Here is a 26,740-nt window from a genome sequence, read left to right on the forward strand (position 1 = left end):
TGCTGATTTTGTAGGTTTGCCCACTTACAAAGAATGGAACTGTGTAGAATTTTAATCATAGGTACATTTTAACATTGAGAGACAGAATATCACAAAATAATCCACAATAACAACATCATATAAATTTTATAAATGTATTATCGTATTTTTGCATGAAATAAGTACTTGATCCCCTACCAATCAGCAATAATTCTGGCTCCCACAGGCCAGTTAGTTTTCCATTAAGAAGCACTCCTAATCTCAACTCATTATCCAAAACACCTGTGTCAACTCGTTACATCGTTATGTAGCTGTATAAAAGACACCTGTCCACACAATCAATCAGATTCCAATGTTTCCACCATGGCCAAGGTAAAGGAGCTGTCTAAGGACATCAGGGACAAAATTGTAGACCTGCACAAGGCTGGGATGGGCTACAAGAAAATAAGCAAGCAGCTTGGTGAGAAGTTAACAACTGTTGGAGCAATTATTAGAAAATGGAAGTCACCGCCAATCTCCCTCGGTCTGGGGCTCCACGCAAGATCTCACCTCGTGGGATATCAATGATCATAGAGAAAGGTCAGGGATCAGCCCAGTACTACACAGGAGGAGCTTGTTAATGACCTGAAGGCAGTTGGGACCACAGTCACGAAGAGAACCATCAGTAACACACTACACCGTGAAGGATTAAAATCCTGCTGCGCGCGCAAGGTTCGTCTGCGGAAGAAGGGACATGACATGTACAGGCCCGTCTGCAGTTTGCCAAAGAACACCTGGATAATCCAGAGGAGGCTTGGGAGAAGGTGATGTGGTCAGATGAGACCAAAATAGAGCTATTTGGCATCAACTCGACTCGCCGTGTTTTGAGGAAGAGAAATGCTGAGTACAACCCCCAAGAACACCACCCCCACTGTGAAGCATGGAGGTGGAAACCTTATGCTTTGGGGGTGTGTGATGTCGCGGCTCATTGGCGCGTCCTCACGCGTCCTTATTGTGGCTGCACTGAACTTTTATATGTGTTTTTATAAATTATGGACTTGCGTTCATAAAGTGCATATGTTCCCTCCACTAGTATTCACTAGTACTGTGATATGTGTTACGTGTTGAGTTTGCGTGAGTATAAACGGATGGGTGCACACATGCGGTTAGACCTCGCCAAACATTTCACGCACATTTGTTCATTAAGTCATTCACTCGTTTATGCAAAAACTAGGTTGTGCTCTGATAAAATTACATGTTAACCAAAAGGTATGGGCCTGTGAGCATAAGATATTTATTTAATGTACAGTGCTTGGTTAAATGCAGTGATTTAGAGACATAACTTCTTACCGCCATATCAGCTGGCTCTCTTCCTGGTGCTTCTAGGGAAGCGCGCTCCCGTCCTGAGACATCTATATGGTTGGGTACGTTCGCGATCGGCGCATTTACGTCTTCGTAAAATCAATTATGTGTTGTGTAACACTTACTGTGAGTTTAATGGCATGTGTCCATGTACTGTTGTAAACTTAAAGGCCTGGTGTAGTGTTTGTGTAATAGGTACCTTTTTAAATGCTGTTTAATACATATGTGTTGTGATATGTAAACACCCCTGTGTTTATGGAATGTCATGGTGTGTGCCAATTTGGGGTGGTCATGTCTACCTGTTAAAAAGGAAGGCATTTCATTTGTTTGGAGATCTCTATGGGGAAGGAACCAATGCCTAGGTCCTCCTTATCCCTCAGTTGTGAGGTATGGTCTAATTATCATCATCATGGTTCTTATTATTATTGAAGTCTGACTTTATTCAAGTACTTTTGTTTGGCTGATGTAGCCATAGCTTTATATAAACATTTTTTTTCTATTATTTTCCTTTATTTCCTTTGTCATTTTTCTGCATTTCTTTCATTTTGGATGCCTCAACACCTGGTGGTGGAAAAATAAATTCCAAGAAAACATCATATCTTCCTCACTGCTATCTTTTGTGCCAACCTAAAAGACCCTCAACACTCTATTTAACAGGGTGTTTCTCAGCTAAGGGGACAGGACGACTTCACCGTATCGAGGGGAGGATGAATGGAGCCATGTACCAGGAAATCTTGGGCGACAACCTCCTTCCCTCAGTGAGAGCACTGAAAATGGGTCGTGGATGGGTCTTCCAACATGACAATGACCCAAAACATACGGCCTCGGCAACAAAGGAGTGGCTCAAAAAGCTCAATTAAGGTCCTGGAGTGGCCTAGCCAGTCTCCCGACCTAAATCCAATTGAAAATCTGTGGAGGGAGCTGAAGCTTCGAGTTGCCAAGCGACAGCCTCGGAACCTTAAGGATTTGGAGAGGATCTGCAAAGAGGAGTGGACCAAAATCCCTCCCAAGATCTGTGCAAACCTGGTGAAAAACTACAACAAACATCTGACCTCTGTGCTTGCCAACAAAGGTTTCTCCACCAAGTATTAAGTCCTATTGTTCTATGGATCAAATACTTATTTCATGTGAAAATAAGATATTACATTTATAAAATGTATATGATGTTGTTATTGTGGATTATTGTGTGATCTTCTGTCTCTCAATGTTAAAATGTACCTATGATTAAAATTCTACACAGTTCCATTCTTTGTAAGTGGGCAAACCTACAAAATCAGCAAGGGATCAAATAATTATTGCTCCCACTGTACATTCCCCCTCTGGCATGCATCAAACTCCCAAGCAGTATAGTTACAGCTTCTCAACAAGCAAAGTGATACATAAATTTACTTGGTGCATCCCACACAAAATGTTCCATGATCATTTATGCTTAATACTCACGTTTTGTTGAACTTGATGCAGCAAGTAACACAAAGGGGGATTGTTTTCTGAAGAGAAAAAAAACTGAATTATTTTGCTTAAAAAGAGAAAACGATTTTAAACAGTCTAAACTCAGCACAGGCATTTATAAAACTGGTTCACATGAAAACAACAAATATTTTTCCAATTGATTTAAAGCACATCTTAAAGTCTATACAAGACTTTGACTGTCTCTAACATAGCAACTCCATATTCAGTTTGTACCACAATATCATTATTCCTGACAAAATTTTAACATCATTTTTTACATGTATTTTGTAATATCATTTTCAAGTTGCAATTGCGCATAACATTTAAACTTCCAATCCCACTCAATCCAACAATCTGATTTCTATAGCAGGATCAGACAATATTTAAAGTAGGAAGTAAGGAGTAAGGAAGTATCTTTAAAGAGATTTGCACTGATAGCTACATACTGATGGAAAAATAAGGGAAGTCTCCCAGCAAGATACTGACTTTACATCTGAATGTAACACTGACAATATCTGGACTTAAAAATATATAAAAATGACCTAAAGTCATCTCATGTTATTGGCATGTATACAAAGCCAGTGAATGGTTTCCCAAGATGCACCTGGAAGTGCTCCTCCATGACCTGAAGTTTTCCTTGCTCAGGACACCTTCTCAGTGACAATTCCACATAGGCCAACAGCAGTTTTGTCATCTGAGGAATCAAATACAGCACTTGAACATATTAGAATATAGAATAGTACATTTAAAACGTTACTATCTTAGAAATGCAAGACTTAATATTTCATAATGGTCAGTTATTCATTATTAGTAACATAATTATTTGACAGCACAATCACAGCAATAAAGCGTTGATAAGACATTCAAATTTAGAGGCATATTATGAGAAAAACAAAAATGCATTTACCTTATTAGCAACCTTTTCTTTCCGCATTTGAATGTCCCCAGGAAGACCTTACACATCAGAAAACAAAATCTATATTCATTTCTGTTTAAACTTTAAAGGCAGGAATTTAAAGAAATACAACACACTGCTAACGACTAGTGCTTACAACATGGCAACAATATTAAACAATTTTAATGAACTCAGATTCGTAGTGATTATCAAGTTTTCGAGCTTAAATCACAGTAGAAAGTTCCAGTTTTCTAGCCTAAATGTGATTTACCCAACTTCTAGTGAATGCTCCTCCCACATCTGGGTTTCTATCCGAATATAGACACAGATACTGCAGACACCTAGGGTCCACCAGGTTGCCAGTGTTTACCTACCCACAACTGCTTTGGCACTCCGGTCAAAGAACTTCCAAGCAAGAGCCAGCGCCTCCATGTAACGCCCCAGTTCCACCAGGCAGTCCAGCCTCTGAGGATCACAAATTAATAGAGGCTACAGAAATTAGAAATGAGCGGAAATGAGAGGATCTACAGGACATCCATTAATCTTTCCTGGAGCTACTGAAATTCTTACCTCTTCCCATGTTTTCAAAGTGACCCGCTGCACGGACTGAAAAGTTAAGACGATATAAGAGAAGGTGGAGTAAGTATTCATGTGAATAACTCACAGCTCAAGTCTGTCTACGGACACTTAATGCTATGATCAATTTCGCAAATTTTCATGGCTAAGATGAAGAGAAATCACCTTCGTCCCCAGAAGGGTAACCTGACCTCCATGTGCACACACTGACTGGTAGGTAAGCTTCTTGTATTCCCTCTGAAAACAACACAACCATGAAAAGCTGGCATTTTTATTCTGAATATAAAAATAAGATAATAAGAGAATGCTTGAGAATAAGACTCTATGAGTGAGGCGATTGCTGCAATAACAGCTCAAATAAAGCTGTTCTTATTAAATATCCAGTTAAAGTTCAAATTAAATTCAGATCTTTATCTTCTATTATATTAATCTAGGTATCCATCATTTTTGGAAAACAGAGAGAGGTTTGAAATGTTAAACCCAATAATCAGACTGTGTGAATATTTTGCCCATTGGCTAACATACCGGTTTTGCGGTGGTGTTTTCTTCTGAGGCCTGGTTGGTTGGGTAGGGGGCAGAGGTGCTGACCAGGGCCATACTCTCCAGCTCCAACTCCTGCAGCTGCTCCCCACTGTCCCTGTCCACTGCATGAATCTGCTCGGCAGCATCTACCAACAGCAAGGTTCTGGGCCGCAGCCACTAAAACATATCGTATTCACAAGTATTTCAACTTTTAAATGCAGGTATTTTTTTAAACTTTACTGAAGCATGGGCACACAAACACACACATTGGTAACACACACACACACACACTGGTAACACACACACAAACATAAACACGCACATATATACAATACATACAAACCTATACACATTTTGACTGTTTATACTGAAAGTCATTGTATTGAAAGTAATAACAGCTTCACTGTAGACTTCTGTTCATGATTTTTACCCCATTACTTTTTATTGAATTGATTGACCATGTATAGAATCAATAAGTGGATAAAATCTCTAAAGTCTTTCTCCAGATACAGGTGGCTCCAGAATGTATTGATTTTTTAAATAATTTATTTAAATTGTTTGTGTCAGGGGTGCCAATACTGTAATCTTTGCACAGTTCTCAGCATTTATCCCAAGTGGGTTTCCACTTACCTTGGTGTTTATTATTTCAAACTGGAAATTGAATTCTTTTAATTTCTCTACAGAGATACTTTCACTTCCAAATTTGACCTGCAGTTGAAAACAAATGCAATGATTTACCTCAATGTACACACAGTATTTAACCATTTTAAAATCAGGTGCCTACAATAGTGAGATGGAGACTTTTTTTTAGCCCAAGTGTAAAATATTAAATGAGAAGGATACATGCATGGTACTATTCAGAAATTCTGCTCACATGGTAGAGACACAAGCAGGATCCCTGGCAGAAAGCCACAGCGGGATCAGCAGACCCCCCTATCCGCAGGAAGTGCCAGGAAAGGCTGGGAACACAGTCGCCATGGACCTGCGAAGTGCAAACACACAACTGTCAGCGCTCTAAGCAATGCCTTATCCTATGAGTTCAGAAAACACACTCCAAATTTCCTCACACAATTGATGGACAGGTAATGGTACAAACCATAAAACACAAATCCATCGGTGTATAATGTCTGACAATGAAGCTACTTTGAACATAAACGGGTTAAACTGACAGACAAAAAAGCAAAAGCCACCCAAAGAAAGAGTAAAATGACAATAACAGACTGCCAAAACATTGGTAGAAAATGTTGACAACCAATTTAAGGTCATGATACGAAACAAATGCTGAACTTGCATCCAGACCTCAGTTGTAGCACTGTAGTATTCGGTCTGTTTTCTATTCGGCGTTGATTCTAGCACTTCTTACACTGTTGATAACTATACATAATATACTATATAAGTGTAACATAGAGTCTTCCTCAGTACTGCTGCTCTTAACCGTTTTAAATGTATGTCAATACATCTTCTGGAAATAGCGCCATACTTAACAGATAAAAACGGAAAAATTATTAGCACAAGGTTATCTACATAATATTATTGCCAATGTTTTGCTGGCATTGTTCTATTATGAAAACAGGAAGTAGGACTAATACACTTTTATTACAGACATATTTCTATAATTTTAAGATGCTGCATTTCAGCACTTTTCAGTGACAGCAGAATTGGCGCTTGGACACTAACCTTGACCAGAGGGGAAGCATGGATCACCCTAGCCTCCGGTCTCTGACAGACAACCAGGAGCTGAGGAGAGGTGAACGACAAACGGTGTGTCAACTGCAAATTAATCCATCGATTGGATCAGTGAGACTAGCTACCAGTAAAGACTCCCACCTTACGCTGTGACACCATGGCCAGCAGCAGGAGCTGAGCAGCGGGGTGTCCGGAGAGCTCCTCGCTGAGCTGCAGGGGCTCCACACAGCGCACTGCCCCCTTCTCGCTGTTGAACAAACAGCGCGAGTCCCACGCCTTCGCTCCCAGGGATCTCCTGAGTGAAGTGAACAGAGAGGTCACCATTGACGGTTAAAAATTCTAAATAAAAGCACCACTGTATACAAAAAACACACAGAAGCTCCTGAAAAAGTGCAAAGAAGGACTAAATGAGATATGGCATGCAAGAGTTACAGTATGAAGACAACTAGGCACTTGATTTGTTGAGACCTTTAAATGGACTGCATTTATCTAGCTCTTTTTCTCAAGGCGCTTTACAATGAATGCCTCTCATTCACCCATTCACACTCACACTCACACACTGACGGTGGAAGGCTGCCATGCAGGGCACCCATCGATCGAATGTGCGCCTTCAGAATCTTTTAATGTGCACAAAACCAATAACATGACCAAAGATTGGTCACAGTAATTGTTTTGCACCAATCATTGGTTTTGCGTGTGTTAAAAGGTTTTAGTGAAGGGTCTTCATATATCAGGGCCTTAATTATTTTAAAAAAGATAATCAAAAGATTGGAGATGATTGGTTTGTAGTATTTCAATTAAAAGCAATTAATAACATTTGTCATCAGGCTATATATGGAAATGAAAGGACAATTCCACACTGATGTGAGGAAATGCATGGAACAGCTTGCCCAGCCATGAAGTCAGGGCAGAAACCTTGGGAATTTCCAGACTACTTTCTAGATAGTAGGCAAATGAAGAGCCTAGACAGGCTTAATGACCTGTTCTCATGATCATATTTTCTTATTTTTGTATATGCAGATACTATTTAAGTCATAAACCCCAAGACTGGTTGAAATTGGCAAGGTACCACAAGAACATTATGTGGTCTTCTCAAAAAGGCAAGAGAGAAGAGAACTCAAGAGTTCTAGGCATCTACCTGCACATAGCGATGAGGACATTGTGACCTTTCATTGTTAGTGAGACATGGTTGAAGACAGGAGAGACAGATGACGATGACACTCACTTGAACTGAAGCTCAAACACAGAGCCGCTACTGTCATTGCACACAGCAACTGTGGGGTCATCTGTAAACTGGAAACAAGTGATCGAGAACCAACCAGTCATGGATCTTAAAACTGTTAGCACACATCCACTTTCTGTACACTCAGCAGACCAAAAGTTTTAATCAGCCAAGGTGTGATAGTGCACCAGCTGTCATTGTTCTGCATTTAGAACTGACACTGCAAATCTAATAATTGGATAGGTTTTTTTCATTCAAGTACATCTTTGTCAGTAATTTTATTAGCTTTAGAAATAATGAGTCAAGTCAAAGGATTTTATTTTTCCACAATTGCTGCTAATTGCTGATTTATTTCTTGTTTTATGGAATTTAAAAGTATTGTTATGATTTATAACCTGTTACCCGTTTCACAGCCATTTTATAGCTGCTTTAAACTGGGATTCATTGAAATGTGCAAATTAAAGATGACCATTACACCCAATATCATGAATGGACAAATGTAAGAGTATGTGTTGAAATACCACAGCAATATGTAAAAACTATGAGATTGAGGTGATACTATTTTAAAGTGAAAGCCCAGTTCCCATTTCAATCGACTCCAGTTCCATCCACAATGAATCCTACCTTAACAGTGATTACTGCAGTGCCTGCTGGAACAATGGTAATTGTGCGAAGCAGTTTTCCTGATTCAACATCCCACTGAAGAATCTATGGATGAAACAAGCATGGAACACATTGCTGGTCAGTCACTAATTGGACTGGACAGTGACACTCATGTAGAAGAGCACACATAGTTCATATTGGAGGAAACCCTCTCACATACCTACAGAACTCCATTTACATCAACTGTGTGCATCATGTATCGCTACAAATGGGTTACAGAGAATAACTACAATAAACTGCATATGTGTAAATTCAGAAATCTGTTTATTGAACAGAATTACATGGATATTACGTGTACAGTGCCGTAAAAAAAGCACTTTTCCTCTTTCTGATTTCCCTGCATGTTTGTTTTTGAATGGTTTGTCTGGAGGACCTGAAACAAGTAGTTCATGCTCAAACATCTAGCAATTTGTGAATAAAAGCAGTTCTGCAAATAAGAGTGGGATAAAATTTGTTCCCAGTGATGTGAAAGACTGATATGAAACTATCGAAAGAATTTGGTGCCATTGCTTCTGCTGAAGGTGGTGCTAGCGTAAACACTTATTAATTATCTTTTTACAGGGGTGATATGAGTGTTTGATAACTTTTTTCATTAAACAAAATGTGTTTTGTGCTTACTCTGGTTCCCTTTATCTAATATAACACACTGTCTAAAGATCAGAAACCATTCGGTGTGACAAATATGCAATAGAGGAAATCACTGTAGTTATTCATATAACTGCTTTTATGGTTTATTCCTTATCCTTTTAGTATTTTTAATTTGATTGTTAGAGGATTTTGCCTATATAATTTTACTTTGTCTTCTTGGAATTGTTTAGTAAAAAGTGTTTTTTAATATGGAATGTATTTTTTTCCAAGCACTTTAGGCTGAAAGTAACTCCTTTGAAAGGCAAGTTTCATAAACAAATATGCGCACTTATGTTATATAAGTTGTTATATTATCATCATTTCCATTTAATGTTTCTGGAAGTAGGGCAGTGTGGGTTACCGGTCCCATGGAAAATCCGCAGAGGATGCGAGTGCCGTCGCGGTTGAAGCTGAGAGCAGTTATGGACCCGTGCTGGGCCCCCAAGGCCTGGCTCCCCAGACAAAGCTTCAGAACCTGACTGGGGTCTGGTGACAAGAGGAGGCCGTAAGCATGCAATGTGACAGGCTGATAAGAAGAACGGTCAAACCTACCACAGATCTGAGAACAGTCCACAGGCAATGACTCGAGCACTGTGGCTTTAGGATGACAGTGTGTAATCATTAACTTAAATGCAGCTAATGACTGGTAACCTTTGTGATGCAGAGAATAGACCAGCCAAGTCAGCAAAACAAGCACTTTCTTACCAAATATGAGCAGCTGGCCAGTTGATGTTCCTATTGCTATAATGCCACAGACAGCCTAGAACAGAGAGACATCCAAGAAACATTATGTATTTCAAGTACAGGCTTTCTGATGAACAGATATACCTCAGACTCAAGAACTGCCAAGACATTCTCACTCAGCTACCCTGAAAACACCTCACATGTAATAGGATGGATATGCTGACCAGCCAATCTTTACGAACATTTTTTAAATCTCCTATTTTTTAAGTCGGAGATTTTAAAAAATAAATCCAAACATTAGCCCACAGGTATATAAGAATCTATAAATCAAGCATGTACCACCTTGATACTCTGCAAAAGACATTCCCCAACATTATATAGTGCATGCTTAGACCAGCTAGACATTTATTTTTGCAAATGTCTTTTCAGGACATTTTAATGAACTTCAAATGGCAATTGTAAGACAGCTTTTCCAAAGATTTTCTAGAGAAAGAAACAAGGGAAATGACGCATTTAATTTAATCTGTGATATCCACAGAGGGAAAGAAGAGGAACATTAGATCTAGATTGAATGGAAGTAAGAACATGATTACTATATATATATATATATATATATATATATATATATATATATATATATATATATATATATACACACATTTACATATACATATACACACACACAGTACTGTGCAGAAGTCTTAGGCACCCTATACTTTTTTATATATTTGTCTTTTTTTGTGTGTATAGAACACATTTGAGATTTCCAAATATTCATTTTCCAAAAGATTTTATTTTACTGAGACATTTTTGTATTTCAAAAAAAAACATATTACTGTAAGCAATTGACTACTTTTTACATGCAAAACTTGATCAAGGCCGTCTGAGATCAGAAGCAAGGAGCCAACCAATGTCTGCAGAAGAACTGTGGCAAGTTCTCCAACATGCTTGGAACAACCTCCCTGCTGATTGTCTTATAGAACTGCAAGACAGCGTTGGCTATCTCAGAGAAGTGATGGTGGTCACAAAAAATATTGATTTGATTCAGTTTTTAAATATTCTGCCAAATTACTAAAATGTAATGTGTGTATATATATATATATATATATATATGTATGTATATATATATAATATATAATATATAATATATAATATATATATATATATATATATATATATATATATATATACACACACACACACACACACATACAGACCTCAACCCCATTGAACATTTATGGGGGCACTTGAAGACAAAAGCAAAGTATTCAGTAACATCACAAGATGCTCTTTGGCACTTTAAGTTGTCATGAAAAAGTTTGTATTAAATTAGCTAAGAATGCAAAATAGAAGCATTTTCACTGGTGGTCTCAGACTTTTGGACCCCCTGATGCAACAAGCAAACACCAAGCAGCCAGGTGTCAAATCTGTGGCCAATCTAAGTTCTTTTTTTAATATAAAACATCAATGGGTGCCTGGGGAAAAAAAACATCCGGACTTACCATTGCAGTTGGGCCTCCACCTTCAACTCGGCCCTGTATGAAAACACAGTGAATAAGCCCTTTTGTAAAAATGTTTGTGTTCAATGACAGCCAGCAAATGGTGTTCACATGTTCATACGCAAACAAATTATGGATGCAAATACTGTACAGCAGATGAGAAGAGGAAACATTTGGTGTGGCATTCCCTAATGAAAAAATAAATCTGTCCTAAATGCCACATGGATCAAATGAACCAATCAGGAAGATAATGCATTAAGTTCAAACAGAAAACCAACACCAACAGTTCATGTTTCTTCAATGAAAAAATCACTTGAATTAATCTGATATTATATGCTCACACCCAATGTTTTTCCTCAGAGAGATGCGTAAGAAATGTCTTACCACAGCAGAGAGGACCTGGGCAGAGACGCCTTTCAGAGTGAGACAATGCAAAACACCATCCTGCTCAACTGCAGGAAGAGGAGGATCTTTGATCCTTGATGGAACAAAATGAGAATGCACACAAACCTTTAAACATTCAGTGATCTTTTTCTTGAAACAAGCCACAGGCATACACCGATTGAATTTAATTTGAAAGCACCAGTGCAAAATTAATATGGTCATAAAGCAAGGGTGGGCAAGTGGGCAACTCCATTCCTGCAGGGCCAGAGTGTCTGGAGGTTTTCTTTGTCACCAGTTAGAGCACATAGGCCAGCTTATCTATTTAGCTGAATACACGTATGCTGGTTTAGACCACATGATGATGTTTTTCAGAAGCTTTAAACTTAAGAAATGAAGCTAAAATATAGTAACCACTATATTGCTTTGCACATCCTTCGCATAACCAAATTATTTCATTAATTTCAAGTTATCATGGGATGCAAAAGTTCTGCAACCACTTTTCAGATGAGCTGTTGAGGTACCATTGGTATTCTGGGGCACACGTTGTTTCCACCTCCACCTCAGACACCTCCACCTCCTCCTGCTGGGGCTGCAAGTCACCTCCACCCAACTCTCCTGCCTCCAGTGTGGAGAGTGCAAAGTCATCAGGTAAGAAGGGGTTGGACTCCATCTCCATGAAAGAGTCCTGCATATGGACACAGACACAAGGCTGTTCACTGGTGCAAACAGATGCCTGGCTATATCTGTAGTAACAGAGAGGAAGCTCTCAGCTGCATGAACCATACCTCATTTAAAATGCTCTCCAGGGTGGGTGCTGTCTCTACTTGAGGAATGTCAAACTCCTGGTCGTCCAACTGAAAAAAAGGAAATATAAATGTTTGGAGATATGCAGGTGTAACGAGAGAAAGATTTTTGCCTGAGTCCAAGGTGGGATTTGAACCCCAGCCTCTCACTCGCCCAAATAATTGTTGGACAAACGCGTTACGAGGCAAAGATGAAATTGCCTCTAGCGGGCAGCTACATTCTTTTGAATTTCAGGATTATGTCATCAGGCAGCATTGTCGCAGTAACTGCTAAGAGCGTTCATTTTCACTGCACTTAACCGTGCTTACAAGCGAACTAGCCGAGCTAACCCCGCTACACTGGCATGCACTACAACACTCAATACTCAATTACTGTCATAGAGTCCTGCAACCCAGAAGGTTTCCCAGCCATTTTTAAAAAGCAGAACTTTCCTCTAGGAAGGGGTAGGGATTTATGTCGACACCAGTAAGAAAACCATTGCATTTGATACAGAGAAGCACTGCAACAGGTTTGTTCGAGCCAGTGACTGTTGTGTTTAAACCTGGGAGAGAAATTTCAGGAGTAACTCAATAAGCTTGGGTTTTCACTTCAATTCCCACCGGCTTGCAGAAACAGATTTCCTGTGTGCACTGCAATTTATTTGCGTTAAATTCTATCTACATTCATCTGAAACGTATATTATATACTATCTGCTGTTTAAACAGATATTCTTTTAAACAAGCTTTTAAGACAATAGATATTCACAGCATTCATAGAAACTGAACTTGCTGCACTAAGTGATGTGATTAAAAAAACAATGTTCAATGCAGCTTACGCTAAGATTATGTTTATCACTGTACTTCTGAATGCATTGCCCTGTTTTTCGTTTGTATTCTGTTTTTTTATCTTTACTTATTCCAAATAGAAACAGAAAGTTCTATACATTCAATATGCAATCAATGCAAGCGGCTATTATTCCGTTCTTCAAAATGGGCGTGGACGATCCGAGTCACCCAGTTAATGCATTGTTAATTGGCTGCGTTGTTGTCTCGAGAATGCATCATGCATCATTTCCTGCTTCCCACTTAAGTAACTTTTTCCAGCTAAATAATTAAATTTGAGCCGCGCCGCTAATTGCTAGTCTGACCCATGCACCACGCATAACGCTAAAATGACAGTGACTAGTCGTCTGGGTGTATTGCTTCATAAAAAAACTCAGAACCCCTATACTTAAATTATCCATTTTAAGACTATTGACTGCATTGAAGTCGACCACAAATCCGTTTTCACTTTTAAGACTGCCGCAGAAAAATAAAGCCGATATATTTCTTAATATTGTGATATTATGAATTACCTCTTCGGTTTCGGGCAAACTGATTCCCAAGAAGAGTTCTGAACTATGCACATCTTCTCCTTCATTTTCAGACATACTTGCGAATGGCAAAAGCTAAGTCTTCCTTTCTGTCCTGTTCATCATATGACCGAGTAGGCTGAATCACGTGGCACGGGTGGGCGTTCAACAGCATTTTGGGCAAGATCATTTCCGTCACAGAAGACCCCACTTTTATCACTCTATGCTTTTGTAACCATGTACATGACAATTCTGGAGATTAGTCATTTATATTAGCTAAGCATTTTCATCTGCAAACAAATGGAAGTCTGATCTCTTGTAGTCGTTTTGCCTTTGTAATGTGAAGTGAATTCACTTTTGTATACGTCAATTTTACAATGTACTAGTATTGTCTACCAAAATATTTTTTGATGTAATATTTTGTGCAATCGATCATTACGCACTTCCGCATTTAGAAACGTGTTGGTTTAAACAATAGTATGGAACTGTAATTTTATTCTTTCTAATCATAGAGGGCGCCAAAGACTCTAATATACAATTTGTCAAACGACTCCGTTTCTGAAAATGAATGTAATTAAGTAAATGCCACCGACCCAAAGCAAGGTGATATACTGATACTATGTACAGTGGGAGTAATTCCTTAGGAACATGAATCAGTTTCCACATTTCAGTTATCAAACTTTGGCCTGGATCTTAGTATTTCTGTTCTCTAAAATGTGCCCTATTCTGACAAATGCTTTGACCAACCAGATCTACCGGGACTCATAATTTAGTCCTGATTATGTATGCGATTGTATGATTGTATGCCAATGAAGTTCATCTTGGCTTCATACCATAAAATGTGAAAGTATAAAATTTATCAGTTGTAGTTACATCAAACATCACTTGAAAAACTTCCTATGCACTTTATCATACACCTTAAAAGATAAAGAGGCATTTGAATTCTGTGGTTCTCAATTTACATAATAATTGCAAGGATTTATTCATTCAAGTGGAGCTTTATGTAAATAATTAGGCTTACTGACAGATTCACCAGGTATATATTAATAGACATATTCACAATTAACAAAGACAGATTACAAAAAATTCAAAATTCTTGCAAGTTAATATAATTTAAATGAATTTACATGAAAGAAAATACCTAGGCAAACATTTTAAGAATGTTAAGAATATGAAGTAGTCACGGACAGTCACTGGAGATTTTTAAAGTTCCCTGATACCTTGATCTCTCAGAGTAAAGAGATTGTTGGCATCCCTCAGGCAGTCATCTCATGTGTTAATGAGGTGCACTAAATGTTGCAAAGGCTCCAGACTTGAGGATCATTAAAGCAGACTCTCAGTCACTCAGCTTCTTACCTCGAGTTTCTCCTCCTGTATCTTCACATTGGATTTTATATTCGGGTAATAGCAATAGCATACACCATTGCTCTGGAGTTCAAACACCGCAGTCTGCAAGAACTGTCAAATTGAAATGAATGCTTAATTTGAAATGTTATTAAGCTATATCAATCATAAATGAAGAATCTAAAGACTGCATAATGTGTAAGGACAGGAGAAGACACAATCCATTACTTTAGGGTGGCACGGTCGTGCAGTGGGCAGCACTACCGCCTCACGGCAAGATGGTCCTGGGTTCGAATCCCGACCTGGGCCTTTCTGTGTGTTCTCCCAGTGCCTGTGTGGGTTTCCTCTGGGTATGAATAAAAAGACATGCAGATTAGGCTACTTGGTGGGGCATTAACAGGGCCTTGCTGCAAACCTACCCTGTATAAATAAAAGTTGTGATGTAATTACAAACCTCTGCTTAATTTGAAAGTGACTGATATTTTCTCAAAGTAGTGCTAGGCATTAGAATAATATAACATCTTTGACCTGCGTTCTAGTTAAATAAAGGCCATCCAGCTAATAAAGGCCATTGAACATTACAGTATCATGTCTGTGATATTCTTTTTCATTTGTATTATTTCACCCATTCTTAGACATTCTTACTACATAGCAGCTGACATATGGGTTCTACTGCCTGCATAACTATTTTACTCCCCCGTACAGGTCACACGGCACAAGGTGTGGGGATTGCGAGAGGTTACCCACATGCCTTAGTTATTGTATAACAAGCAGAAAAGATGGAAGAGACATGGTAAACTATGCCATAAATGTGCTGGACTCTTGTCTGCACAGAGAAAGCAACACCGAACTAAGCTGTAGATCATCTGACAGCAGCCTCCATGAAAGTAATCAGACTTTTGCAATGACGTCACAGCGAGCCAATAGATAGCGCCCAGCTATCGTCACACATTATTCAGTCTTTGGATTCCTCAATTATGGGTCCAATAGCTTGATCATGAAGTATTCTGCTGGGTTTGAATGAAGCAGTCATATTGATTTGACTGCAGTGTTTGAATTTTAGATAAAGGGTTGTCTTTTAAAGCAGTTACTTCAAGTGGCTATAGGGAATGCTACATGACATAAATAAATTCAATTAAAAATTCAACAGATTACTTTTATTTACATTTTAATATGAACGTATTCAATTCTTAAGCGTGTTGCAGTGACATACACTATATAACTGACTGTGACATAGTTTGAGCAGCATTTGTCTCATAAATCATGTTACTGTATTTTTTATTCATAAATGCATTTGTGGGACTAAAATCAGCTAGTGACTTTTCATGATATTTAATTATTTGCACTTTCAATTAAGGTGAGCTGTCTGTGTGTTAACCTATGTCTACAGAAAAGCATTCATATCTTAGAATATATTCATGAATAATAAAAAGAGAGTTTAGAAGTTTATGTTTTTAAAAGTTTTTAACAGCAGGCTGCGTGTGTGGTTCAAGGTGAAAGTTTCAGAAAATAAATGATAACATGCTTGTATATTTATTGGTGCTGTCTGTGAGAATCTCCCAAAGCTGAAGAGTGGGATGACAGTCGTGTTTTGCCGGGGAATGATGTAATGTTATTTACTGTACAATTATCTGTGGAACCTCGATACTGGTAGACGATAACATCACCAAGTCAGCCAGATTGCAGAGGCTCAATCTAATCAATAATGTATAAGCAGTTGATTTATACTAGGTTTACATTACACTGCATTTATTCATCAATGGGAATCTGCTTCATTGACTTAGACTGGTAATGATTCTGTCGGACACTGTACGACTTGCTGACAGTTAGTTTATCCTTCAGGGGTGTGTTAAGTGTTAAGTCTCAGGGTCTGCCTGGTGGCCATGCAGTTTGTGGGCATTTCTTGAAGCCAGTTGCTGATTATATTTAACATTGACAAAGCTGAACAAGTTGAAAAATTGGGATGGCAGGTCACAAACTACAAGTACTGGCAAGGCATACCACTTATATACTCCTTACTAGGAGTTAGATACTTCAACGATAAAATACTTCATAGTGTAGATATTCAATACGAATACATTGCTAATAGTACTTATTGATTGCTGATTGAAGTCCAATTCAATTCATATGTCTTTAACATTTATATTGATAAAGCACTATTTTTCCAGAATTACACAATAATTCTGGTGCTTATCAATGATTCATCAATGAAAGTGGTAAACCCCTCAAAGTTATTGTATGTTGATTTTATATATTTTTATGCATTTTATATGCAGTATATAAAAATGAAATTAATATGCTACATAATGCACATTCTATTTTGTGTGGTTGGGGAAACATAGCTACTGGCTAATTTGTGTGCATAATCCAGCCTAATTATATTTATTTGAATTTGGAAAACAATCATAAAAGTGACTCATGATACAGTTTTTTACAACTGTGAATTGTTTTCTTTATGGAATCTCAATCAAACCAACATCATGACAACTTCATTCATGCCCCATTGCATACTTTATTGTTCACACACATGTAAAGTAATCAAATACAAACAATTAGGGGATAAAATCATTCAAAAATTCACAAATATGACTTTTTGAACATTTGAACCATTAACACACACACAAACTTGTGAAATTATAGTATGTGCGAATGTGTTTAAAAATATAATTTCACATATTGAATTGTTGTTAGGTAGTCCATTCCAGAGTTCCAATCCAGACCAAATATCTCAGCCAGTAACAATTCCCAGAACCAAAAGATTCACTTTATGGCAGACTGTCGAACCAAGCACCAGAAGCTTTAACAAATCAAACCCCTGTGTGCCAAAACTGTGTGCCAAACAGTGGCTGGTAAACCTCTTAAACAGCCTAACAGCCAGCTAACTGTTCCAACACAATCTACTGGTACCAACTGCCAAATTAATTCACCTGGCTGAATCTGCAAGCAACTCAAGCTGCAGTAATTCTTGCCACATGTTACTGAGGCAGAGATCTTTTAGTATGCAGACCCTTAAAATATATTTTGAATGCTAACATTTAATGTAGTTTACATTTAAATATTATTTATTTCAGCTATATGTCTTTCTCTACCACCCACAGTATAAGTGAGTAGAATAAAACTGGAGTAGAATGTGGTATTTTCAGAGGTTTTAGCATTCCATATATTCCATTGGTACTATCATTGTTAGTCTTGAATCATAATTTATTTGTTAATCACATATATTTTGTTATAATACAGTACTGAATGGGCACCCCTTGGAGGGGAATATTTCTTGGTGTTCAATGTTCAATGTAAGGTTCATTTTAGGAAGAAAAGTACAAAATTCCAAAAGTGTAACATGAAAGTTCCTGCATATGGCAGGAGAAATATAGCAGTACCTGTGTTAGTAAAATTAGTAAAGGGGCAGCATTGGCTCCGGTGGTAAGAGCAGTCGTCTGGCAGTCGAAGGGTTGCCAGTTCGATCCCGCCCTGGGTGCTTCAAAGTGTCCCTGAGCCAGACAGGTGTGTGTGTGTGAGTGTGTGTATGAATGGGTGAATGAGTAGCATCAATTGTAGAGTGCTTTGGTGCTATATAAATGCCAACTATTAAGCATTTAAAGATTATTTGTGGATCTCTTTAAAAATATTTCAAAACTCACTCCAAATATTTAACAAAATAATTTAAAGATAAAATGTAATCTCAGAAAGAGACATGAAATATGAAATACTGTATTTTATGAATATGATTTACAATTACATTCATTGCAGTTTGACATCATAACCATGAATGGAAAGAAATATAAAAATATTTCTCAATAAAAGACATGATGACATCAGCAAATCATGATGATAGTTTAACTTTATTTCAAGAGGAGGAACATTGACCATTAACAAATGAACCGGTTCTGTACAATTTGGAGAACGGCAAGCACCATTTTAGTCATTCTTTGGTTTAACAGAAAATTACATACAATGTTTTAAAAAAAAAGATCTGTAAAAAATGATATGGCAAACTTTAAAAATAAGCTGTTCCAGCAGTCTTGTTCAAGTTGTTATAAAACATGTATGCATGCAATAAAGCCAGCTTTAAAATGAATAATTGTGCTTAAAATGATAAGAACCAACATAATAAGGGATGTGCCATAGTAACATAGCACTATGCTTATCACTAGCCATTTTTTGTCAAACTCGACATAACATTTTACAATCATCAGTAAATCCCAAAACAGTATGTCCACTTCAGCAGTAACCTCTGCTTGGATGATAATTTGTAAACCAACAGACTTGTATTCATCTAGCATTCCTACACATAACAATTCATGGGTAGAATCACGGGTAGAAGCACCTTTGCATTAGTTTCCTGCGTTTCATTGCATTGGGTAGTAAATGGAGAGCAATGCTGCCTTATTGGGCGTTTGTCAGTGTTGTCATGCAATGTCATCTGAGTAGCGTCTGACTTAGTGTGTGGAAGAGAAGAAAAGTGTCTTCAGAAAAGTATAGGAAAAATAATAATATAATTCAGAACTTGTCAGATAATTAATAATCTGACATGTTCCATTGAAGAATCGTATTATCAGCAAAGACTTAAACTAAACAAGTAGGTGACATTCATACAGGAAAATAACATGTGAAAGTCAAAACAACACATGTAGCTTCATATGCAGTCCAGTATAAGTATTTAGACAGTGACTCAATTTTTGTTGTTGTGGCTCTGTACTCTAGCACATGAAATTAAACAATGAATATGAGGTTAAAATGCAGACTATCTTTGGCCAGCTGTGTGTCGTTGCATCATTAGTTCATCCATAAGAAACTGAGAAAAAGATTTAGAGTTGATTGTAGGTACGACATTTGCATTTCGTTTTGCTGTTGTCTCACAAAAAGAGAACCAAAGTAGGTTCTGAAAAATCTGAATAAGTGAATCAGAGACACAGTCAAAACATTGGGATGCATCAAAATCAACTGTTTAGTACCTAGTTAAGAAGCAAGAACGCACTGGTGAGCTCAGCAATAGCAACTAACCTAGGTGACCATGGATGACCAAAGAAATGCTTTAAATTGTGAAGAAATACCTTTTTTCAAATAGATCAAGAACCCTCTCTGTATGTATAGATGCATGAAAGACTACAATAAAGAGTAGACAACACAAGCATTTTCACTGCAAGTTGCAAAGCACTGGCAAGCCTCAAGGACAGAACTACTAGATTAGTAATTACCTAGATGAGTATTAACCTGTACCAAAGTGAAGAAAAGAGGAAAGTGTGGAGAAGGAAATTGCTCATGATCCAAGGCATACCACCTCATATGTGAAACATGGTAGTGGTAGTGTTATGGCTTGGGCAAGTATGGCTGCCACTGGCTCACTTAATTGATGATGTGGTAGCTGATGGTAGTGGCGGGATCAAATCTCAAGTGTACAGAAACATCTGCTCGGATCCAACCAAATGCCTACTCAATGAACAGCACTTTAAATTGCAGCAGGACAATGAAGCGAATCACGCTGTTAAAGCAAACAAGGGGTTTTTCAGGGCCAAAAGGAGGAATGCTCTTGACTGGCCAAGTCAATCACTCAACCTGAATTCACTTGAACATGCCATTCACTTGCTGAAGACTGAAGGCAAAAAGCCACAAAACAAACAGGCACTGAAGATGGTTGCAGTACATGCCTGGCAGAGCATCACCAGGGAAGATACCCAGAGTCTGGTGATGTCTGTGAGTTTTGCGACCAAGTACTAAATATGATAACTTTAAGGTTAAGTTAATTTGTCCAATTACTTTTGGTCCCTTCTAATGGGGGGGACTATGTATAAACGGGCTATAATCCCTACACAAATCAACTGATATAAATGTGAACACTTTCAAATTAAAGCTGACAGTCTATACATTAGCTCATTGTTTATTTTCAAATGTGCTGGAATATTGAGCCAAAACAACAAAAAATGTATGAAACAAATTGTCCAAATGCTTGTGGACTGCACTGTAGCCTGAATGTTTCATTTGCAAGGCAGATGAGAGAAGGAAGATGAGACATTTACATGGATTTTTTTCAAGATTCAAGAACTAAGATTGTAAAATTGTACATCTGTATTCCTTTAACCCCAACCTCACAGAAATAATAAACGTCTAAGATACTCGCTCGGCGAGCCTATCTTGTGTGAGGCTGGGTCCTGCATTCAAAATGCAAAGAAAGGTTAGCATTACCATTAGCATATCACCTCCTCTGAAAGTAGTGTCAACACCAGTTCAGGGCTGCCTGTTGAAAGTATTTGTGTGGAGAATATGGACACTATTCACAACGTTTTGTCACTGGGGCTACACAGGCTAGTATACACAATGTCAAACTATCCACAGCATGCTCAATTCTCACAAGTGAAAATATGACTGCAACCAACTTCATTTACAACATAGCAGCAGGAAAACAAAATGGCTTAACCCGGTTATTGAACAATAGTAATAGGCATTTTGTATGGTGCACAGTTAAAATAGTACAGATATAAAACCATTACATGAGTACACAATGTTTAGCAAGAGAAAGTGAGATGGCCAGGAAAATACATAGAATGTACTTTGGCCAAATGTCATACCTGTACTTAATTTAGGATGCAGGACAGTAAGCCGTTGTTACAGTAACATAAGAAGATTTCGGCCCTGTTCCAACAAATGTAGTTGACTTTGCATGGGGTTGGAGCTAAAGCATTCATTCATAATTTATTATTTGCAAATTCATTATTGCACACCACATTAATTCAAACTGCAATGGAAAAATAATGTTCTGATGGAGCTGGACACCTGTGACCACAATCTTTCTTTTTTATTCAGTATTAACAAAATGCATAGTGTCCATATCTTTGAAAAACTAAAATGATGAAAAATATTATTATACATCTTATTATTTCTACATTCTGGATACATTGTTGCTGGGTAAATCAAGTATGCTTTCCTCGAGTTTTCTCAACTGCACAAATTTCCACATTTTTACATTTCCAATTCCAATTTTTTCTCTGTAATCTAATTTATACACTAGAGTAACCCCCCAAAAAGAATGGATATGCAGCGGTCTACCATCCTCATTGCAATTTGAATTGTAGGTGCATGTCAACATAGTATTTGCACTCACTGGAGATAATATTAGCAAGCGATAATATTGATCTACTTTCACATCGTTGCAATAGATCCAAAGCTAAGTTCTTGATATCCGTTTCATTAATACAAAGTCTTGAATTTCAAAGCTCTCGTCAGGGTATTTCAATGTTTGTCATTCTCTCTTTTGCAAAACCACAATTTCCTAAGGGTCAAACTTAACCATCTTTCAGATGATTTTGTTTTCATACATGCCGAAAAACAACAGAAGCCAGTCTGAAGTATACAACACAGTTGTCGCGGAGATGAAAATTCTGTATCCATACAAACAATATAAAAATAAATGACAAAATGCACTAAATGGCTTAATTCACGGCACACACAGCGTACATTTGTAGCATAACCAGATGCAATGGGGATCGGAGGGGGATGAGGGAGACTGGACATTGTCTTCCTGGTAACACTGGGGACACACAAGATACAAATGTAGTGCAAACCTGTTGCCAGGGGCTGTGCTCTGTGGTATCTTCCAAGGATTCCCAACGGACTACCTGTGGAAGAGCTAACATAGGATCGGAAAACTACGTGGTGGCTGGCTGTGATGTCAGATGCCGGCTCACCAGGCAAAAAAACTCCAAGGGCAGAGGAGAGGGAAATGGGAGGGAGGAAGTTAGAAAGGGAGGGAGGGAACGGTTAAGCTTTCCTTTGTCGGCCGTCCCTCTGCGCGTTCTTGCTTCTAGTGGTTTTCCTGGAGCTCCCTGTGGTCACACTGGAACCCTTGGGGCTCAGTCTGGGGCTCCTCTGCTGGTGTTCTTGCAGGCGTTGCTCCCAGCGCTTCAGGGAATAGGGGAAGTCACGTTTACAAGGCTACATCACACTTCTTCTGTCATAGCTGCCATCTCGTATGGGCTTTGGGCATACCTCATTCAGAGATAGGGATGGTAGCAATTTATTAAAATTGTAACTTCACGATATAAACTTGACAAGAAAATCGCTCTGGGTTCAATTTGAAGGCTATCCTCATGTGCTGCAACATTATAAATTGCTTTAACAAGTTCCAAATGTTGGCAAACTGTTTGGTTTCAAGCCCCTCCTTTCCCTAGCTTTGAGGTGCACTATGACAAATGTGCATACATTCATGTGTACATGCATCTATTGGGGGATGTAGGTTCATTGGATAAATATCAATAACCTAATTTGTATTTATGAGGTTAAAACATGTGATGTCATGCTATAAAATATACATACACGGGGATATGAATGCAAAAATATCTCAAGTTAGATTTATTTTATTTGCAGCAACAGTAAAATAGTATCTTAAAATAATATCACAAATAGATTCCAGGCAACAGGTGACTAACTTAAATATGAGGAGGCTTCGTGAATGGAGAAATATAACAAGATTGAATCTGAATAAAATCTTCAATCATTTTCTTGTGCTTACGTAGCTTAATTTGACCAGTAAATGTGCAAAAGAAGAAACATAAGTGATGATGGAAACCATATGCTTGGCAAATGAAGTCAACACCGTATTCTTGCATTCACTGTATTCTTGCATTCAACCATCTTCATGAGGTTTCTGGTCTGAAGCATAAGAAGTGCTTTGGAGAAATTAGACTTTGCAAGAGCTACCAGTCATTTTTTATTATCTGTAAGTGGTACTGTACTAGTTTGCATAAATTAATATAATAGATACATAATTGTTTTTATTACACATTTTGTTGGGAAGTTATTTAGGTTATTTTAAATATATTGTTTTTCTACTCCAGAATTACAATTATTATCTCATCTAGAAATTCCAGTATTATTTTAAATTACATTGAATTTCACATTCTGTGTTCTCATTATACATATTTATTTTGAAATCCTAATATGGGCTCTGTAACAGAAACATCTATACAGAATATTGAGCAATTCAAGCACTTTATCCAAATTGTATAATGTAATGGTTTTATTTTATAATTATTCTGTTATTCTGTTATTCTTGTATAGACTGAGCTTTCTAGTTGGCAAACTGTTCAATTTACCAAATGAACTGACAAAACGTTTGGCTGTTAGTTCAGTCAATTTCAATCAGATAGACCATTGTAAACTGCTTACACTGCCTTTAATGCAGCTTGTAATGACATTGCTATGGCGTGACAATCCACAGCATATCGCAAATAATGTCTCAACCCCAAAATGAGTCAGATCTGTCAGACATGCTGTTCATATAGACCTCATACTAGAATCTATAATAATGCATTGCCATTGAATCAAAATGACTGAATATATTTAAAATTGTAAAATAGATTAATTGTAAATGTACTTTTCTGTTTTCACATGAACAACTACATGCATGTAACTGTCTCTTTGCCTCAATTGCCATAACAGTTGTAGCAAATTCTTACATGTGAAATGCCACAAACTAAACACTTCATGTATGACACGGCATGTATGTGCATAGTTGGAGCCTCATTTTCGGAAAGCAAGTCTTACCTTGTATCTCTTCACCAGTTGGTCTTTCCATCTTTCCACAAGACACCCCTCGAGCAGCATCAGCCTAAAGTGACGAAGGCAGGTTCAAGTGGAAGTATGTGCCTGTATTTATTTTAACATGGTTCAAAAAGGTCATGGCCAAACCAGCAGGAGAACATAATTTTACACCAAACCCTTTCGGGCAGTTGAATGTTATTTAATGTTGCCAGTTCATCATTTGAACATCGTGAAATCCCAGATGAAAAAAAGAATCATCCTAATGAGTTGTTGCATTTATCATAATATCAAACATGTGTGAATCACTGAAATAAGCTCGGTGTGAAAGCCTAAAGGGCTTTATGGTATTACAGTGGTATTAAACATAAGTGATGATATTGTTATAATACTGATACTATTCACAGTCTAAAATGACTTACCTTGAGCGCCACTCATAGCACATGATAATCACCTCTTGATTAGGTAGGAGTTGCGGGCACGAGCACGAGGAATTGGTGATTAAAGGAACGTGTGCTCGTGGGATCGGGTTGGAAGACTTGAAAGCTTCCCTCACTTCCACAACTGTGGTTATCTCCTGGCAGCCAGTCCGGCTTGTACCTTTAACTTTTGCATGAATAACTGCAGGAGTGAAGTAGGCATTCGTTAAATAAATGACAAACCACAAAGTACTAAAATACACGATTGTATATTTAAAGGTCGATTGTGTGTAGCATAGAATACACAACTTACCATAGTCGTACTTCTTTTCAATGTATGTTGTAAGCGTTGGTTTTATTTTACGGCACCTGCAGCGATCTGTTAAAAGCCATTTCAATGCTCATATTTTTGTTTGTCCCCCTCAAAAATATTCGACTATATCGTTTAAAAATGTGTTTGATAAAAAGTGAGTGACCAGGAAACTCACCGGAATTCCAGCTTTTGCAATCTGATGGTTGTGGTTTTTCTAGCACAACATCACTTGAAAAATCAACCCACTTCGTATCTAGAGAAAATACAATTTTTTTAATAAAAATTTTTTTTAGCATCAGTGGCAATTGTTGTCAACCACGCACAGTAACTGTTGCTAATGACTGCTCTTGCATAAAAATCTACCCAGATTCATTATTATTCTGAACTAGAAATAGTCTCGCTATATTAGCAAGTGCTCCAATTGCGCACCAGTCAGAAGGGGTGTGGATAAGTTCGGGACTCACCTTCGGGTAAATCAGTAACGATGGCTTCTGGAGAGATGCAGACCCCTCGATCATACACAGGTAAGTCATCGCACGCCAGGCTTTCCGGCCAGCTGTGGTTATAGCGCCTCATGATGGGTTCGCAGCCGTCTCTAGCTCTCTTACAAACCGACTTGCAAGGTTTGATTGGGTCGTGGAGGAATTCGAGGGTGCAGATTGGAGCGTACATTGCACATAAGAAAAAACGCAATACAGGGCTACAGTTGATGTCCACCAGCTCTTCATATTGCTCGATCGCGAGTATTGCATTCTCTTGCGTGCTGTGGTGAAGGTGATTGGGCATTCTGGTTATGTTCCAAGGCATATTCTTGCACATTGGGATATTGACCGGCTCACAAGGGGCACCGCACACCACGACCCCAGCACCTATCCACAGACACAGAACGGCAGCTGCTATCGAGAACATGTCCATCCCAGTAGGCCTATTCACCTGCAAGAGTCAACTTGAAATTCCTTTTTATAGGTAAAGTGAAAGTTCAGGACCATTTACCCAAGGACGATCCTCTGGGTGGATGGCTATCACAATAAATTCCTCAAGCACTTGCTCAACAGGATGGTGAAGTCACAGTGAATGGAAGCCCGACTGTAAAGAGCGCTACAGGACGCAGTCGTGGAAATTATAAAACTTGATTTAACGTGGGACGAATACCAACACCACCAGTGACGCGGGTTCTTTCCATTTATTTTTTGGCTGCATTATTTATTATTTTCCAGTCTCAGTGACATCATCCTCATCTTTTAACGCACTTCACTAAATTCTCATCGTCCGGGTTAGCGCTGACACTGCAGGGCGCTTTACTCTCGCACCAAAATGTCCATGTACCTGTCCCAAACGATGTGTCAGCCCTGCGTCTACAACCATAATTTAAGGGGAGGAAATATGAACGCTGAAAACGCCCCTATCCCTCACCCCACACCCACATGGTGCCTCCCTTAGGCAATATTACACACTGACACTGCATCTCATCT

The 26,740-nt window shown here is 38.3% G+C and overlaps 2 protein-coding genes across 4 annotated transcripts in view; both read right to left on the minus strand.

The window, feature by feature from the left end:
• Nucleotides 1–13,815, minus strand: part of LOC133127204 (vacuolar protein sorting-associated protein 8 homolog) — a 40,617-nt gene extending 26,802 nt beyond the window's left edge. For all 3 annotated transcript variants that reach the window (XR_009708602.1, XM_061239906.1, XM_061239907.1), the window contains exons 1-20: nucleotides 13,665–13,815; nucleotides 12,313–12,381; nucleotides 12,049–12,212; nucleotides 11,528–11,621; nucleotides 11,147–11,179; nucleotides 9,666–9,720; nucleotides 9,322–9,446; nucleotides 8,295–8,378; nucleotides 7,674–7,741; nucleotides 6,590–6,743; nucleotides 6,440–6,499; nucleotides 5,637–5,744; nucleotides 5,393–5,470; nucleotides 4,766–4,939; nucleotides 4,406–4,477; nucleotides 4,235–4,270; nucleotides 4,039–4,129; nucleotides 3,677–3,723; nucleotides 3,374–3,463; nucleotides 2,761–2,807 (exon numbers count right to left, since the gene is read on the minus strand). Coding sequence is in view for 2 of the 3 variants with exons in the window: in XM_061239906.1 (XP_061095890.1) it covers nucleotides 2,761–2,807; nucleotides 3,374–3,463; nucleotides 3,677–3,723; nucleotides 4,039–4,129; nucleotides 4,235–4,270; nucleotides 4,406–4,477; nucleotides 4,766–4,939; nucleotides 5,393–5,470; nucleotides 5,637–5,744; nucleotides 6,440–6,499; nucleotides 6,590–6,743; nucleotides 7,674–7,741; nucleotides 8,295–8,378; nucleotides 9,322–9,446; nucleotides 9,666–9,720; nucleotides 11,147–11,179; nucleotides 11,528–11,621; nucleotides 12,049–12,212; nucleotides 12,313–12,381; nucleotides 13,665–13,739 (1,724 nt within the window). In the remaining variant the exon portion in view is untranslated. The remainder of the gene's footprint in view (nucleotides 1–2,760; nucleotides 2,808–3,373; nucleotides 3,464–3,676; nucleotides 3,724–4,038; nucleotides 4,130–4,234; nucleotides 4,271–4,405; nucleotides 4,478–4,765; nucleotides 4,940–5,392; nucleotides 5,471–5,636; nucleotides 5,745–6,439; nucleotides 6,500–6,589; nucleotides 6,744–7,673; nucleotides 7,742–8,294; nucleotides 8,379–9,321; nucleotides 9,447–9,665; nucleotides 9,721–11,146; nucleotides 11,180–11,527; nucleotides 11,622–12,048; nucleotides 12,213–12,312; nucleotides 12,382–13,664) is intronic.
• Nucleotides 13,816–21,087: 7,272 nt separating this feature from the next.
• Nucleotides 21,088–26,183, minus strand: LOC133126628 (secreted frizzled-related protein 4-like). Its single transcript, XM_061238971.1, has 6 exons — nucleotides 25,733–26,183; nucleotides 25,444–25,521; nucleotides 25,269–25,334; nucleotides 24,959–25,157; nucleotides 24,543–24,606; nucleotides 21,088–22,898 (listed from the first exon to the last, which is right to left on the minus strand). The coding sequence occupies exons 1-6, from the start codon at nucleotides 26,181–26,183 to the stop codon at nucleotides 22,758–22,760; spliced, it is 999 nt and encodes a 332-aa protein (XP_061094955.1). The 3' UTR covers nucleotides 21,088–22,757.
• Between the last annotated feature and the right edge of the window lie 557 nt (nucleotides 26,184–26,740).

This window comes from Conger conger, chromosome 4 (assembly GCF_963514075.1).
Source record: "Conger conger chromosome 4, fConCon1.1, whole genome shotgun sequence".
Taxonomy (NCBI): Eukaryota; Metazoa; Chordata; class Actinopteri; order Anguilliformes; family Congridae; genus Conger; species Conger conger.